At 38.9% G+C, this 18,816-nt stretch overlaps 1 protein-coding gene across 12 annotated transcripts in view; it reads right to left on the bottom strand.

Annotated features, from left to right (window-relative positions):
- Nucleotides 1-18,816, bottom strand: part of utrn (utrophin) — a 157,850-nt gene that overhangs the window by 35,062 nt on the left and 103,972 nt on the right. For all 12 annotated transcript variants that reach the window (XM_067482977.1, XM_067482976.1, XM_067482979.1 and 9 more), the window contains 7 exons: nucleotides 15,990-16,119; nucleotides 14,064-14,332; nucleotides 12,912-13,058; nucleotides 10,635-10,713; nucleotides 9,316-9,376; nucleotides 3,356-3,417; nucleotides 2,087-2,161 (listed from right to left, as the gene is read on the bottom strand). In XM_067482977.1, coding sequence (XP_067339078.1) covers nucleotides 2,087-2,161; nucleotides 3,356-3,417; nucleotides 9,316-9,376; nucleotides 10,635-10,713; nucleotides 12,912-13,058; nucleotides 14,064-14,332; nucleotides 15,990-16,119 — 823 coding nt within the window. The remainder of the gene's footprint in view (nucleotides 1-2,086; nucleotides 2,162-3,355; nucleotides 3,418-9,315; nucleotides 9,377-10,634; nucleotides 10,714-12,911; nucleotides 13,059-14,063; nucleotides 14,333-15,989; nucleotides 16,120-18,816) is intronic.

Below are 18,816 nucleotides of genomic sequence, written 5' to 3'. Positions count from 1 at the left end.
ATGCGGAACACAAAGAGATAAATTAGATGAAAAATGTCAGAAAGTCAGAATGAGAGTCCATGTTCTTCTAATTTATTTTGTTGGCTACATTTTCAGTGATAAGAAAGGGATCATTCTATTAATATCAATATTTCAATCATATTATTTATTATCTACACTTGTATAACTTATCAATCTTAAAAGTAACACAGTGTGAATAACAGTGTAAATTTACATTTGCTGATAGACCCCCTTGAGAAAGATAATAAATGTAATAGTCAGCTACAGAAATATACACAAACAAACCAATATAAAGACACATAACCTAGATAAGATATAAGAGCTGCTGTTATGCCTAGTGCAACTTATACATAGTCTGACTGAAAAACTGAACTCTTCATCTATTGCCTCATCATTTTCTTAGAAGAAGTTAAAAATAGCTTTTCTTTTCCATCTGCTTAATCAGTCTCATATCAAAATGTGTTGCATTATTAGATCATGTGCTTTTGGTATGAATTTACACACCGGTTAATGCCAAGCTCAGATCTCAAAAAGTCCACTTGAAAAGTCAAACACTTAATCCTGTCCCTGTTCAAAACATGCAAATGCCCCTAGATGGTAAAACAATTAGTGTTCTCTGCACATTGTTACTAAAACACAAATCTCTATCTCAAACCCTTTCTACTATGTATTACCTAATTTCTGGGTATTGGTAACAATATATACAGTACCTTTAGATTTAGTCAGCAACTAATAAAATACAGGAGGATCAAAAACTTTTTAACAGTCCTTTATATTAGTAAGTGTGACAATTGGCAAAGGTTGAAGTTTTAGAGTTGATCAGTCTGCAAACCTTCCTTTGACCCTGAAACCAACTTCTGGCATGACATTTAAACCTTTTTTACAGCTCTCATCCCTCTCACTTCTTCTCCTCACCTTCCTCATTGGCTTCATTGCCGTTGACCCTCTCCTTACTGAGGTGTATCCACATCAAGTGGACACAGCCATGCTGTCAGAAAGTAAAACTTGAGTTCTCTCATTACAGTCGCAAATATAAAGCAGAGAAGCTGAGGCACATTAGCTGGATGCTGCGCAAGCTCATTTGTGCTTCTCTATCCCCCTAGCACAAACTTAACCCAATTACCCATTTTATAGTATCCCTGTCATGTGCGCGCACCATTTGTCACACGCAGCCATGTGTACACACACACAGCTACAAACATTCACACAGGCATACTCAGGTCTCCAAGCAAAGATTCCATATGAATCCTGGCTAATAACTAATCGCTACCGATCCCTCTAATGTGTGTGTGTTTGCACTATGACTGTTCTAATCTAATGGATGAAATTGAATTGCAGTGCCCCAAGTCGAAATCACTCAGCCTAATGCATTTCCGTTGCAAATACACGCATGCAATCAGAGAGGCAATATGAGATAGCAAACTAAAATGCCTCAGTCACTCAAACTCATTAACAACCAACAAATACAATAACACATATTTATTTAGGTACACAGACATCCAAAGCTGTTCATAGGCACATACACCTACAATACGCCAAGAATGGTTTTATACAGCATATTTCAACAAACAGCAGGATGTAAATGAGCAGGGTGGGCTCACAGTGTGCGTTGCAAAAATAGTGTCAACAGCTGGATAATAGTTAACATTTGTCACCACTCTTACACTGTGCTAAGCTCAAGTTTCTGCTCCCATGCTGGCTGAAATCTCAAAGGGGGGGGTAACTTAATAGATGGAGTTGATAGTGACTTGAGACTGTAGGTAATAGCAGCACTTTCCAAAGATTCCATTATCAACAGGAAAACAGCAGCACTCATGTTAAGAAAAAGGTTTAAAAAAACACAGTATAAAGCAAATCCCACCTATGCTCAACAGGTGCAGCACCAGCTGTGACTATACACAGACAAAATCATATAAATTCACACACACAATCTATGCAATTTTAAAGCCAAAATGCTCTTGGCTTCTGGTCTGTTTTGGCACAGCATCTGGCAAGGCTTGAAATCATTACTGCATCCCCTCTTTGCACACAGGGATCAAAAGAAGCACACCACGACTGTAGGTATGAAAGTGTGTGTCTTACTTACAGCACAGTGCCTTTTGTAGTCTGCGGATCTTCATGGCTGTTCGGTATGCTGAGAATCTCACATTATTCAAGTCCCCTACAGGCAGCCAAGGAGACGGAGAAAGATTAAAGGAGATGGACAAAAATCAGAGAAACAAAGTGTAACATATCTGCCTGCTGGGAACCAGAAGCTGGACCTTTGTCTTCAGCGAAAGCTCACTTATTGTTATTGTCAATGGAAATGACTGAGGGGAGGGGGGGGTCTTGTGTGGACTATGTAATTAGGTTACTGAGTTCTGTCTCAGTGGGGGCTGGTGTTATTTGTTGAGCTGCTGGCCCACAGCAAACGGTCCCAAAGTTTCACAGCCTATGACTTACCCAGCTGCCGAATACAAAACAGTCACACAGTACAGAGGGACGCACGTGGACATTAGCAGAGATATCCAGAGAGGGGACAGATCAAGGTGTTTATGTAAAGAGCACATTGCCTAGACTAGAGACAAACTGGTAGATTGGGTTTAGGAGATCCTGGACCAGAAAGACCCTCTTAGAAGACGAGGGACTAGTTTTATATTGACTATCAAATTTGCAACATGTTGTTTCTTCACTGTTTCGTCACTAATTTTAGGCATGTTCATCAATTAAAGAAAAGCAACATTTGTGAGCAATGTATGAGTATGCTAGAACCCCATAGTGCATGCAAATGTTCTCTATCTTCAAGTTGTGGGTGACAAGTTATGATTTATGATCTGCTTGAAAAATGTGCCAACTTTTATGAAACAGCACAGACTTTATTTCAAAAAATAAAATAAATAAATAAAGGTTCTCTTCTTCTCCATCCCAATAAACGCCCAGTAAAGGGGATTTTCTCTGTTGTACTCACAGCATTGACAGATTAACTTTATGTTTTTAGAATAAGCTGCCCCATTTTTCATGGTAACATACAGAACATTCAGTTATACAAAAACAATAGTGGAAATGAATTTTGTGGATTATGCAGAGTAGAGAACTATGGTTTGTAGAACAAAATATTGCTGTTAATTTTTTAAATTACATTTCTTCAAGCTCCAAAATCTACTCTATCATACTTTAATGGGGGAGCTAATAATCCCTAAACTTTGGCAGATATCAAAAAATAAAAACATCTCTATTTAGTGACACAACATGTTTGGTAAACAATGTAAATCAAACTTTAATAAAATCCTCATGTTTAGATTTTTTTTTAAAAAAATAAAATAACATAAGACAGTCAGCACTAGAAACACCATTAGTGACGGTGTGTGTTCCCTACCGAGTGACTGGTAGAGCTCTGTCATCTTTGGATGGTCCCAGCAGGTTGTCTGTGTCTGGTGACTGGAAAGCACAACAATATAAGAGAACCATGACAGCAATCACAGACCCACATCCATACATAAAATAAAAAATAAAAAATACAGCCTCAACTAATGTCAACACAAACACACCCTTAAACAGGCTTTCAGACCTATTAGGACAATCTTCAAATAAACGTGCGCATGAACACACACACACCATCAGGGGTTATCACAAAAGAAAGGAAAACACGAAAACAACTGAAAAGCCAAGCTACTGAAAAACATACACAGTAGATGCAAGCTAATATCACTATTGTTGGAAAATGTGGTCAGCAAATGTGGTCAGTATCTTCATTATCAACATGTCATCATGCCTAAATTGGTGCTACAGATTCCTCCAGAAATCATAAATCTCATAGACAGTCCTTAGAGGGACTCTGAATAAAAAAGCAAATGATATACACAAAATGGCAAATACTGTAAACCCTCTCATCACCACAGGATCTGCCTTTACAAACACCATGGGACAAAAATATAAAGTTTCAAGTCTCAAGTCTCTGTTTACATTTCAGCTTCAGAGAGAATTCTCTCTCACACACACACACACAAAATGACAACAACCTTCACACACACATACGACTACAAAAATCTGACCTTTTTTCAAACTGTGCCTGTCAATCAGTGCATCTATTTGAGCTCTGCTGGATTTGATGTGGCCAAGTGTGTATATTTCAAAAAGGCACCTGGATGTCAGAAGCTGTATTGATACATAGGCTTAGATTTTCTTTTTTCAAGTCTGGTCTTTAATGCAGAAACCTCCATGTGGTTTCTGCGATGGGTTGCTTGCTGCTAACAGGCACCAGGAAGCGATGTTAAGTGGCAACAGTGACCTGGGGTGATAAAGTGGACAACAGGATCCCACATGTTTATTACTGCGCAGGCATAGAAAATGCCTTGACCACTCTGCACTCAGGACCCCTTCTTGCTTTATTTAGATGGCCTATAAGGATCATACCTGAATTCACAAACATTTTAATGAACTCAAGTCCGGGGTTTTGCTGATATTTGATGCACACAAGCACAAAAACAGGAGGAAGAATACTACCTACCCAGGTCACAATTTGCTGATAGCTATTGGCATAAAACTTTTTTGTCATTCAAGTGAAGAAGAGTATATCGCAAACAACAGAGAGCCACTACAAACATAGGATACACAATAAACACACAAAAATCTATATTGTAGCTAGGCACCCACACAGCAGGCTGCGTTTCCATCAACAAAAAGATTAGATTGTTTTTGCTTATAAATACGGCTCATGAATGTCATAATGAGGACAACTGAGTTGTCAGGTTCAACAAATTCCCTTTGTAATTCCCGAGCAATCTTTTGTTGGCCTGAAAAAGGTAATGGAAGAAAACAAAACGGGCAAACTGGTGACACATTCACTACCAAGCTGCTGTAGTGTAGGTAAGGCAGCAGGAAAATTTAACAAGTGAGGCATTTTAAAAAGCACAGAACTAAAACAGAGATTTTATGGGCAACATATAAAAGCTTGGGTACAGCAAAACATCCTGGGTAAACCTCTGCGCAAAAAACAATGATCCTTTAGGTCATGTGATAGATAAGTTGCATTTTATTATGTACTTTTTTACTTTTTTCTCTATTACATTATGCTTCGAAATGCTTTGGGTTTCCTTTGACATTTACATTTTAAATTTGCATCTTCTTTAAATTTAAAACAAATTAAAACGGAACCTAGCAATTGAAATGGCCTTTAGTCAGAATTCCCAGTTTTTCAGAAGGTGGCTGACTTTGAGCCAGAACATCTGGAAATGAAGGTGCTTCGATCTTAAGCGATGCATGTGACATTTTCCTTCATAAACATCATAAAATGACATCTAGACTGGGCATAAACAAATCAAATGAGGTCACAGAAAAGGATACTGCAGCGAGCAGAAAATGATGAATTTTACGTAGCTACTGGGGTGCTGTGAGGGAGGAAATAACCTTTTAAAGATGTTTTATGAGATTTCTATCTGAGTGAGCAACCAAAGTAGGCAGTTTGTGCCATCCAAGTGAAGCGAGACCCTCTTTAACTAACAGATCACTATAATGAAAATTAAAGTTATGAGAAATAATTACTATTTCCTTTGACATTTCTGTGCAGCATTACCATTTCCAACTGCTATAGTCCGGCAGAAGGTTAAAAAGGTTTTGCTCATTACTCCCTTCTGTGCTACAGGACAATTAACCATAACTCCAACTTTCACAACTGACTGAAAGGGAAGTGAACACACTTCTCTTTCTGTCATTGCATAGAATGAAAGAAAAAAACACACCTCTGGCGAGTAAAAATTAAGAAAAGTCAATAACAAAATTTCTGTGGGATACATCAACCCCACCTCAGACCATGAGGCCACAGCTAATTGTAGCTCATCAAACTGCTGGCTGCAGACCCATCAACATTTCCCTTTGCTGCTGGGAGTTTGTCACTGTCACATTCTCAGATGCTGTCATGAATATTTATGAGTGTGCAGATGATAATTATGGGCATAACTGGATATCCAAAGGACAGAATTCGTCAAATATCTGAGTAAGCAAGAGGAAGATTTCAGAAAGGTTTTTTTTGTGACAGGAACCTGCCAGACTTATTACGAAGTGTCTGTGACAGATGATAAGTGCCTGCATTCACTGCCTGACATCTCCTGTCTTTCACCTCTCCCCTGCATTTTTTTATACTCTAAAAAAACATTCCCTCCTTCCTGGAGTTATTATTATTCCAATTTTAAAACACAGTTCAAACAGGTTAGAATTCTTTTGAAAACCCAATATCGACATCTTGAGGAGGGGATGCACGTTGTCCATCCTGTATATGAGGATTCACTGCTCTTCTAGGTACTACCAGTCACACACACGCACGCACACGCACACACACACACACAAACACATACACACACACCTTCTCAGCATAGAATGAAAAAAAAAAAAAAAACTTGCACAGTACATCCAGAAAAACCTTGAAATGCTGTAAAAGCATTTGTCTAATCTTTGCAGATATGCAGTCTCTCAGAAAGCTCACAAAGATGTGAGCCCCTGCTAAAATGTTAGAGTGGGTGAAAAGGGACAGCGTGCGATGTTGCCAGCGTGAGTCTGTTGGCATAGAACTTGTGTGAATACATTTGATTTTCCCCCAATATGTCGCTTGATCTCATCACTACAGGGGGTGGACAAGGCGCAGTTTTAATCAGGGGCCCTTTGTCAGCCCAAAGAAAGAGGCAGAGTGTGAAAGGAAAGAGAAGAGGAGAAGAGGAGGGGTTTGGGGTAATGAATGTGTCAAAGGATGATGCGGATGTCCTGATGATGTCAGGGCACAGAAAGCGACCTGTGATTGGTCCTAGGGATGGATTTAGAGTTCACTTTTCAAGTTGCAAATTAAGTGGGATGGTACGAGTGTGTGCCCACCTGCATGTGTGCTTGTGAGTGGAGGTGGACTGAAGAGCCCAGTGTATAGGAAACTATTTTAATTTAAAAAACCAAGGATGAGTCATATGTTGTATTTAAAGTTAAAGGAGGACTTCTTTTCGTACTGTTTCCAAGAGGCAACTTAGGTGCTGAAAGCAAATGCAAGAAATTGCTGCTCAGACCATCTTCAAGGCACTGAAAAAAAACATATGGTGTGTGCTCTCAGTGGGGGGGGTGTGTGGGGGTGTGTGTGTATTTGATTAGTGGGTTATAGCCTGGTTCCAGTTGGAGTTCATATGCATTTTTGTGTGTGTGTAAGAATATCCTTGCCAATGTGAGTGTGATTTTTATGTGCGAGTATTGTTTTGTGTGAATGCCTTTGTGCACATTTTTGTTTTTTTTGAGTGGGTGGATACAGGTTCATTGGCTGGTCACATCTGTGATCACAGGCTGTTGCTGACTCAAAAGTTATAAGCCTGTCCTCAGAGTCGTTGCCTGTTTCTTGCTTTCATCTCTGATCCCCCTCTAGTGCCAAGCTGCAGGTGCAAACAAAGCACAGGTGTCCTTCCCTTCCTTCTTTAAATGAATCCAATTTTTCTCCAGTTTTGTTTTTGTCTTTATTTTCTATCTGACAACATTTGTCTTGACCGCCTCTGAAATCAATAACAAATTTTCAGTGTGATTAACTGCAGGGAATTGCTACAGTACTTTTAGGATTGACAAAATGTGTTAACAAGCTTTCATAAAACTTGAATGAACCACCATTAAGTAAGTCATAATTTATCAGTCACAGTTATAAATGTATTACTAATTGATGAAAAAGCTATGTTACCTATCCACAAGCAACTTGAAATCTTTAACAATAAAAATATAAATGCTTTAAAAATCTTTTACAATTGACTTTGGCCATATTGATTCAATCCATGAGACAAGACTTGGCCTGTAGATTTTAGCAGTCAAAGCTTTTATTGTGGATTGTTGTGTGGACAATGGCAAAAGAGGAATTAAAATTAAAAAAGGCCTTTTCAAAAAAAGTCTTGGCAGAGACTATTTAAGGGGCAACTTTAAAAGGGGAAAATTCGCTAGTTTATCCCCCTAAAACCCTAAGTAACACTTACTGTAACTTGCTACTCAGAGATTTTTCTAACCAGCAGCTGAAAAACATGGATTCAAATTTGGTTAGTCAGCAGTTAACTGGCACATAAGCTGCATGATTTCTGGATAATGAGGCCATTCACACTTTGAAAAATGACACATGCTAAAAGGTAAAGACACTCTCTTGGCTGATACGGTACCAACACAATAGAATAGAAACTTGCAGTTTAGTCTGATTTGGCAAAAAATAGAATGGGAAGCAAGAAGTTAAACTCAAACTGTTATAGTGACTTACTGCAGAACTGTGTGCAGAAGCTGTCCTGGGATTCAGCCAGGTATAATCTATTCAAAAGGAGGTGCTAATGGCAAACTGAATAAGAAATATGAAGGTGAAACTGCTTGAATTATAATATACACAAAGGATAAAATCAGCAGAAAGAATTTCCTAATTGCAAGTAAAATAAATGATACGAGAAGGGAATATACATTAAAAAACAGCTATCAGTTGCAAATGTGTGGGTGGGGAGGCCAGAGCTCTGATCTGAAAATGCTTAAAATACTTAAGATTCCCTACAGAACAATGTTTAGGATAATAGGCAATTTCAGTTAGAAGTAGCTTTAAAATGCAAAATCAAAATCAGTGAATTAAACTCTTCCCCACTGCCCAATTTAAAGTTTTGTGAGGAAGATTAAGCAGTTGGAAATCTACAAACTGATCAATTTTCTTTCCAAACATGAAGCTCACAAAAAATCATATGCCATAAATGACACAGTCTGACTGTTGAGTATATCGTCCAAGTTGTAGCCTGATTGCTTTAACTCGGCTGACTTAACTTGCATTACCTAGCTGGAAACAAATGGTTTAAGATATTTGTTGCAAGCCTCATCTCATCTCAATCCAAGGGGTTGCAAAAGAATCATCACAGCAATAAATACAAAGGACCTAAACTCTCCTATTTAAAATTCTGCACAGTTTTGTTCATTTTTTAGACTTCTCTCCAGCCTTTGCCTTTTTAAAAATACAGCATACTCTGTGACCTCTCCAAAAATTAGTCAAATTAAATGGTAAGAGACAGAAAAAAACACTCATTAATTCAAGTGCTCAAAATTCATAGACATGCAGCCTGTGCTGAAGGGTCAAAAACAAACAATGCATTGTATAAAACTCTGTCTTTCTCTCACTCACTCACTCACTCACTCACTCACTCACTACAAATCCAAAAAATAAAACTGCATAAGCTGTTCTGCTTTGCATGCATTTCAAGGATATAGGAAACATTCGCCAAAACTAACATAAATACAATTCATACATACATTTACAAATACATAGAAATTCTACAAGCACAAAGATGGTTGTCAGAGCCATTTCTCGGCACTTACTTGATGTAATATGGGACCTTATTCAGAGAAACTGCACGTTGCCAGGGGAGCTGTACCGAAGCTGCAGACAGACAGTGACAGAGATAAAGAGAAAAGAAAGATTGGGAGAGAGAGGCAAGAAGTCAAACGGTCTAAATCAAAATACCATCTTCATAAACAGTGCTCAATTTGACCATGCAGTATAGTAATCTATTTAGCATTTGGAGGTTGACTTGAAAGAATTTTCACATCCAACACTTCCATTAAAACATAATCTTACTATGTAACGAAGAAAATTACTGTGCATGAAATTGGGGGAAAATATCTAGGTATTGTTTTCTTGAAAGTAAAATGAGGAAGAGGGAGACAAGGCACGGATGGAAAAAGAAATGTATAAAACTAGGAAAAAAATAAAGAACCCCAGGTTTATGTTGCTTTTTGTATGTATGAAAGAATACAATAAATCCAGACGAAGGAAATATCAAAAATGACAAGCTGATATAGTCTTAAAATCTTGCCACAGTAAACAGTAACTCTTGAGATGCTCTCATGAGTAATACAGAGAAGAAATGTTGCTTGATTTATCGTCCTCCCACTTTCCCTCCTCCTTGACACAGCTCGATGCTCAGATAGAGAGATGAAAAGACAGTAAGGGAAGGAGATTAAGTGAGATTGGGATATATCCGAGATAGATAGGGCCAGATAGGAGCACAGTTCTTTATTGATCCCTGAGGGAATATTAAGCTACTAGTGTAATGAGAGTGAATGTGTGATGGCATAGATATTGTCATAGTGCCAGGAAGATGAAAGAAGAGAGCGGCATTTCGTCTGGTGCAGTTGCCCAGCTCTCAACGGGAGAGTTAGAAAATTCATGTCTACAGGTGGCACAGAACAGCAGCTAACCTGTCACCTGCTCCGAATCGCACATTGTCCATTCTGTCAATATGTCTGACAGCCTGTAAAGCCAATCAAGTGGAGCAGGAAGAGCACTAATGGCTGTGTGCTTATGAGAAATAATGATGGACAGAGAGAGAGACACAGAGAGCGAAAGACAGCTGCTTTGTTTAAGGTCCACATTACTACATTCATCTTTTCTATAGCTGTGTGTCTAACTCTCTCTGCTCCCCTCTGCCTGCTAATGACGAATAAAGACGGGAGAAAGATGAGTGAGCCAGTGGAGAGTTGTAATTAACCATTGCATTATTCAAGAGTAAAGTGCCTCGTCTGCAAAGTGTATGAGCATGCACATGCACCCACCCATAACAGAGGAGCATGCATGGCTGTGAGGGGTGAAGATGACAATTTTCTAATTTCCTAGAAGTAACTGGCTCTGTACTTACTGGAGAGGAAATGTTGAGAGGAGGGGCCAAAATCTCGGTGGGCTTCCTGAAGCTGCTTCAATCTGTCTTCAACCGCCACCTGCACAATGATCCGACAGACAGGAGACAAGACAGTCACATGAGATTAAACTCACAGAGACAGAACTTTACAGGGGCTGGAGGTGGAGCCATGGTTGGGATGAATTCGTTTTCGGTACAGTTAAGTTAATGGTAGATTGAAAGTTTTAATTTTTTTCTCACAAAATTAAAATATATCAGGTATCATGCAGTGTCATTTCTGTGGGAATTCCTGAAAGCAGCAACCTTTAGCATAAGTCTTAAAAACAGAGGTCAGTTGGTAAACTAAAAAAAGATGCATGATCTTATGGTGTATATAAATTATATTATTGCTTTCATTTTGTGTTAGTTGTGATCAGATGAAGGTCAAAAAGGGCAGTGTGGTAACTGAAGTCAAAAATACTATGATCAAAATTAGATTGAGACTCACAGCACTCAATGTAGAGATGACTTCGTATCTACTTCATATTCCATTCATATTACAAAACTATTATAAAACAAATACTGCTTTCTACGTAGTTAGTTCAGAAAAAAGGTTAAACTTGTTTTTTCTATAAGTTATCAATCTCACACATGCACGTTCCCTCATGTCAAAGCTGTGTTTTGACCTTTCAGGCAGCGCACCTGTGCCCTATGTGGCTGCGGGGCTGGCTTGCTTCATCTCAGTAGTACAGGCAGGCTGCTATAGCAAGCCTGTCACATGGAAACACACACCAGCCCCTCAAGCATTATGGCACACCTGCTCACAGAGGAATCCTGGAAATAGACACAAAAGCATGATAGCTCAGCGTCTTTCTAGCCACTGACGACAATTATGGTCACTGTCCCACAGAGAGGAAGATGTGAACTCTCTGGATACAAAAAACCAAATCATAAGACTACACAGTCAGATCTTGATTATTTGTGAAACTATGGCCTTCCAGCTGATTGAAGGAAGCCAAAAGAGTGGACAGCAGAGATAAAAAGTGTGCAGTCAACTGAAACCCTGCCGTTCACAGGCTCAGAATTTGAGTTATGGTCATTCTCCAGGCAGAACGACTATTAGAAAGTGTCTGTGCAGTACATGGAGAAATATCACAAGGTTACACATTAACCCAGCTACCCAGCTTTACTCTGCGGTGGTCTCATACTTAAAGAGGGACTACTTTGGGTTTCTTTCCAAGATTTTATGTATTTTTTAACACAGAACTCCATTTTCTGCTTTTATTCTGCCCACATGCTTTTTTTTTCTGCCCACACCTCAATTATCTACAGCAACGATGATGTGTGGCTGCATACAACGGAAACTTCAAATACATTTTACTGAGTTGGTCTGTGGCTGCCTGGTGTTTAAATTGATGCCATCACAGCTGGGCAGTGTGACCTGTATCCTCCAGGCATCAGAAGCCAGCCTGGCCAAGGAACGCAAGGCTCCGAATCCAGAACGCAGGAGAAATATACCTTGAAATGACACCTCTCTCTGGCTACACCAATTTTTTTATACAATTACAGGCCTGGTCTCATTTACACCAGTTCAAACTAAAACTAGTTTATAGAACTAAACTATATAAAAATAAACTAATAAATAATACATTGAAAATAAAGTAGACTGGACAGTGGCCTTCTTTGATGACAGGAACATGTTCGAAAGAACTTGCTTACTTATGCTCTATGCTAGATATTTAAACTTAAAGAAGGTTTCACTCCCTAATTCACAACCAACATCACTTCTCTTTTCTTTTCTTCTCTTCTGATGACTTACAAAAAGATGTCTCCAGAATTTTGCCTCTAGGGCTGAAACGTGCTCCAATCTGAGAAACTCTCAGCTAGACCCACAGTGGATCAGATCAAGATATTCAAGCGGGTAGAGAGGCAAGAATGTCACTGGTGTGTTGTGAGAACAGCGTCTATTGATGTGTAGTGACTAAGTGTTGCATTGAGCACAGAGTATTCAAATAAAACCAGTGCACAGGTAGAGTGACGACCCTCAGTCCCAAGGTAAACCAGCGTGTACATTGAGAGAGAAACTGAGGGGGAGAGCGAGACAAAGCCAAACAGAAGAGATTAAAACCCATAAAGGCAGACAGGAAGGTAGGGAATAGGAAGAAAGAGTATCAAGATATATTAAAGATGGCATTCATTTAGGCAAGTGTTGACAAACAGCTGAAGGAAGAACAGAAACTCAGAAACAATTTCGTGCATCTGGAAAAATATAGCTTCAAATGACTCGGGAGCATTTACCTGCAGTAGTTTCCATCTCATGTTCAGCTGGTCCAGTTGCCTGGATGCAGTGGAGGACAGCTGGATGTCCAGAGGAGTCAGCTCTGCAGAAAGCTCATTGACGAGACGCACATCGTGTCGTAGTGGGGCAATTTCCTCTCTGAAGGCCTGCATTGAAAGTTTAATGTTGTTACAGGGTGAAAGACTAGCATTTTAATTGTAGGACAATCATAATTATTCTGACTCATTACTTAATCACAACATGTGTACTTTAGCAAAAACTGAACTCACATCAGGAAGAATGTTACTCCTCTTTCATATTTTAATTGCTGTGTATCTTTTTCTTGTTTAGCTTAACAACCTTATAATCTGTAACTGGAGATAAATTAATTTTAAAATCAAGTTTTCTTCCACTATAATTTGCAGAGAGTCTCTTTACATAAAACTATTTACTGTGCTTTGTCTGTCGCTCTGTTTCCAAGGTTGTTATGTAATCTTTTAATAGACTATATTATCCATTACATGACATGGATATTAAGAGACATAATTGGATATTGGATATTAAGGCCAGACTGTCCATACAACAGGGAGACCATTATTAAGATCTTGGGTAGTGTAACACACAGTCAAATTAATGCAACAGTTGCCTTTCCTTATGCAACCTGCCATAATTTAACTATATTTAGTTTTTCCTTTGTCCTCCATTTCTCCTTTGCAGCTACTTCATTCACTGTTTACTGTTTGTTAGAAAAGGCTGTCATTTTTCTGCTTGTTAACTGAATGTGTTGCCTGATCCTTGGCCAGGTCTCCCTGGGGAAAGACATTCTCAAATTTGATGAGTAGAATTTGCAAACAAACAAGACAGAATCATCAAACTGAGTACATAATCAAATCAAGTACTGGTTTGTTCTGTAAACAAAATGTGGAAATTGTATGAGATTTTCAAGCCAAGTCTCACTCATAATGTTTCACATGCTTATTTCATAGATGTGCATAGTTGACAAATGCTTTGATTTAATCAAAGTGCACTAAATATTCACAGCAAGTGGCTGGATATAGGCATTTAGGCAATTAAAAGAAAATATGTGATTTATACATTGAATAACACTGAAATACAAAGGAGGAAGTTGTCTGAACTTCCTATCATACTTTTGTGATAGTGCAGAGACTCACCGTGGTCTTGTCAATGTGGTCCTGCAGAGAGTCGATCAGCAGATCCCCCACAGGCTGCCATGTAGCTTTGACCTCCTCTGCCTGAGTAAACCGCAGGTCGAGGTGGTCCATGGAGCTCTGTAGCTCCTGGAGTCGCTCCAGTGCTCGCTCCACCTGACCCTGCCAGCCACCCAAATGTCCCTTTAGGCGCTCCCACCTTTCCCTCACCTCACCCGTCTGTTTGCGAATGGCACGAGCCAACCCTCTGGCCTTCTCCTCTGGGGTGAGGTCTTAAGATAGAGAAGGAAAAAAATGTAAAAAAAGAGGGGGGAAAATGCTTAAGGGAGAAGTTTAAAATTTTTTCATTAAACTTCATTTACATATGTTTAACTAAATACATTTACTTGTCGTTGATGAGGAAACAATGTTATTGAATGTTTGAAATTTAAACCATACGATCTTTGCAATCTTTAATATAATATTGTTTTCCAAATATATACTTTTATAAACAAGCACAAATAAGTTAAATTCTTAAGTCAAGTTAAGTCATTTCTTAGCCAAAATGTCATGAAATTTTCATTTATCCAATATTCTCACTGTTATATATAATTAAAAGATAGAGGTTACAACTTATAGAGCGCTTTCATTTTAATAAAATGACATCTTTAAAATCCTACAGAAAGAAAGGGGTTAAAAAAACTGTTTGAGGGACAGGGGATCTTGGGAATGATGAAGGCAGGAAAGGTGACAGGACAGTTTGATTCTGACATATTGGAGGATGTGGGAAAAAAAATAGAAAAGAAGAGGCAGGAGAGAAACCTGATCCCAAACCACTCGCTTTAACCACAAAGAAAGATGAGCAGCTTTTATGAGTCCTAAGGTCTCATCTCCAGGGTAATGACTGAATTATCATCTTCACCCGTTGAACCTCTGCAATCTCCTCTTTCTTGTCTCTCTCCCTCCCATGCACACACCTAAGTCAGACTCTTCTAAGATGTACCGCAGGTAGCACCTCGCACAGAAACACACAGAGTGGTGGTTTATCTTTTATGATTAAGAATGTGGGGTACAAACTAATGATGTAGTGCCATGAACAAAACTAAGTACAACAAGAGATAATGTGGGCAAATTAGAATTGTTAAGATGTTACCACAGTGTCACTCTAAGAAATCTCATCTCTACTGAGTACACAACAAGAACAGCCTCTGATCCTAAATCAGCTTTTATCTATTTATATAGTGAGACGACACTTTGATATCCATATCAAAGATCACAGAAAACAAGCCTATCATTCGGCGCTCTGAAGTCTCACCACACCCCTACACAGCCCCTTGGGTTACTTTAATTATTTACACAGTGGGGTTTTAGTTTGAAGGGAAATGTGCTGACTTAACCAAGACTTCCCTGCTACATCCAACAGAGATAGAGAGGGTGGGATAAATGAGCTGCCGCATACTTGATTCTTGGGTGCCATGCAATTTAATCATCTGAATACCAGTTCAGATATCAGGGAGCGTTTTAGGGGAACAGACGCAAAACATATCTCCTCAATACTAGTTTAAAGACAACCACGGGGCCGTTTTTTTACTGAATGAGAAAACTCGGTATAAACGGACATGGACATTGTATTGACCTAGAGGTTAAAGGCCAGTCAAACAGCTTTGTTGGACATCATGTCCCTCTTTTTCTCACATTATTGCCTGTGACCATCTTCTTTGTTCAACTCAATTGTTCTCCAAAATACTTTAACTAAACAGAAGTGTATGAATATTCTTTTTGTTGACATTTTTTGTTGAATTGAATTTCAGCTCATTTTGCAGGGGAACGTACATGTCCTAAGTACCACCCCTCTAATGCAAATCATAACATAAGACAACACAACATCTTTTGATTATTTTCCAGACATTGGAATAAGTATGTAGATGTTTTATGGAGGTGCAATTGTACCAGTCTTTGGCTGCAGATTCTTGCGTGGTTCTCCTGGCCCCTCGATTGGCTGATCAGCGAGAAACATCCTGGCCTGGTCCAAAGTACTATTCACCAAATGTTCACGTTCCTTCAGTTCTGACCGTAGTGCCTGCAAAGGAAATACAGCACACTGGTTAAAGCAGCTCACATATGCATTACTTAATGTCAAAAAACATTTTCAGTTGTTGTAAATGCAGTCATTAATTTATTTTTGTGATAATTACAATACGCAGCATGTGGAAAACCCAATAAAGATTTTCTAATGACTTTAATATGCAGAAGGCTCGGTAAGACTGAGTGAATTTGAAAGCAGAGTTTATTTTTAACAGATAATTTGAGATTGGGTGATTAATGCCTTTCCTCTCCAGGTATGTACAGTACATGTTTGACTTGTTTCCGGATCTTGTCTGTGCCAATGAACGCCAAATGAACCCAGTATATGTTAAGCCAGGATGCAGTATCCAGATTGCTGCTCCTGCAGAAATACCCCCTGATCAAATGGTTCTGCTTAAATCAGCTCCCATTTTCATTAGATAATAAACAAGGTAATTCTGATTGACTCACAGTCAGACATGGGCACGCATGACCAAAATTCAAAAGCTTATGAACAAGATAAACAACACTCTCAATGGATAATTAGGTGATTACTGCATTAAACGCTTTCCTAGCCAGACGTTGTAAGTGTCAGCAGGAGTGAGAGCACTGACAACAGAACAGAGATGGAAGGCAAGACTACGAGGTCAAACAGCATTTCCTCGGGGTCAGTGCAAAAATAGGTGAGTGATCCACAGAGTAAAGTAAGTTGCTGGGTACTATAACTATATAAGAATTATTGTTATAGGGTCTGAATTGATACCACACACCCTGCTTATCCGTTTACAAAGCAGCTGACACTGCAATAGACACACTACCACACACTCTCCAGGCCCTACAGTAGAGGAAATAGACATATAGTACAAGTTCACAAAGCAATCTGATAGACACTTTTCTTAACCTCATGTCAAATGGTAAACCTTGCCGATAAAAATAGATAGAGCGGGCGAGTATGGCATCTAACAGCATAATTATTCTTGTTTTAATATAAGTCTGACCCCAGGTGACTTCGTTGCCTATTGGAGTGTGTGATTGCTTTGTGAGGAGGCAATGTAGTTTAAGGCGGTATGTTGGCGCAAGTTGATTAGAAGGGATGAATTGCTTTGATAAAGTCTCACACTTGTAGGGCTTATCAAACAGACTAGTGCAGCAAAAATGAGATGCCAAAAATTTGCACACAATACTGACAGAGTGGCAGATACAACATTTTGGGTTCGGTGGGGTTTCGTATACAGTACCACCTAAAGAGAGGAGAATAGAGAGAATAACGGAGTAGGAGGATAACAAGTAGCTTACTCACAGGCCTTGCCTCACAGCATCTACACACTATTTTTGGTCATCTACATTTAAAAAAATAATTTCTGTAAATGTGAAGTTTAGACCACAGCAATGAAAATTTCACACTGCCTCCAGCAGACAAATGCACTCTCATGCCGAAATGGAGCATCCTGCTGAACACAAATTAAATCACCCCTGCTAATAAATGGTTTGCTCCGCTCCAATGAGTTCCTTCCAGCTCAAATGGAGGAAACGTACAGTAATAGGCAGGTAGCTCAGAGAGGGGACCTTGAGAGATAGAAACTAAATGAGAGGTGACTGAGGAAGAGGAAAAGAGGTGTGTATGGGGAGCAGAGATAAGAAAACGAGAGTGGGTGGTTTAGCTGCTAGAACAACTACAAGACAAAAACAACTTTTTTTTTTTTATTAAAAATTTTTTTTGTTTGTTTTGCTATCACAGATTTGTTGTTGAATGAAATTAAGCTTAAGAAGGGACTGAATTAAGCGTGAAGAAGTTATTCAATATGAAATAGTTGTATTATAATATATTCACAATAAATTCTGACCTGCAAATCACAAACAGGTAGTTAATTGTGAGCATAAATGACATCCTGGTGCAAACATTCTTGTATAAGTAGTAATAGTTATAATGTCAGAGTAGTAGAAGTAGTTTTTTTTTTTTGTTTCATAATCAAGAAAAAACTTCTAAGCTCACCTTTTAGTTCAAAATCAATAAAAAGTTATATTAGTGCATTGAATAAAATGCACGATTTAAATTTACAAATCCCCGACAACAGCCTCTAATTCCATATGCTGAGGAATGTGATATGATGGAAAGCAAAAAAACAGTAACTAAATGGACCTTGTGGGCAGATTATTTTGACAGCTGCCTTTTCTAAGGTCAAGAATAAACTCTGAATCTGTGGCTGTATCAATATGTAAGTGTATTACTTGTCAGTAGTTTTTTTGCCAAATGTCACTCTCATACATTAACTGGATCCAAAGACACAGACAAAACCACAGGAGGTTGTTAGAATGGCAAGTAATTCCTTTCCTTAGAGCAGAAACAACCTCTCTGTGTGTCGTCCTTGCAGTTCAGACAGACGACAGTTCTACAGACCTTTTCTTAACATCCAAAGTGTTTTTGAAACTCCCAGACACATTATCAGTGTCTTGGACTCACACAGGGACACTTTTCATAGGGGGCATGAGAAACAGATCTACAGTGTTCAGGTTAACAAAAAACAAAACAACAACAAAAAACACCCCAGAAAGAATTGTGTAAGTCACACAATACTTCTATTTTATAGCTATGAGTGACAGTGACCTTGGCTGTGTGTGTGTGTGTGTGTGTGTGTGTGTGTGTGTGTGTGTGTGTGTGTGTGTGTGTGTGAGGGGAGGGGGGTCTGTGTTTGCGTGTGGCCTTAGTAGCACA

This window comes from Channa argus, chromosome 17, assembly GCF_033026475.1.
Source record: "Channa argus isolate prfri chromosome 17, Channa argus male v1.0, whole genome shotgun sequence".
Lineage (NCBI taxonomy): Eukaryota > Metazoa > Chordata > Actinopteri > Anabantiformes > Channidae > Channa > Channa argus.
Note: the sequence above shows the minus strand (reverse complement) of the source record. Positions and strands in the feature narration are given on the sequence as shown.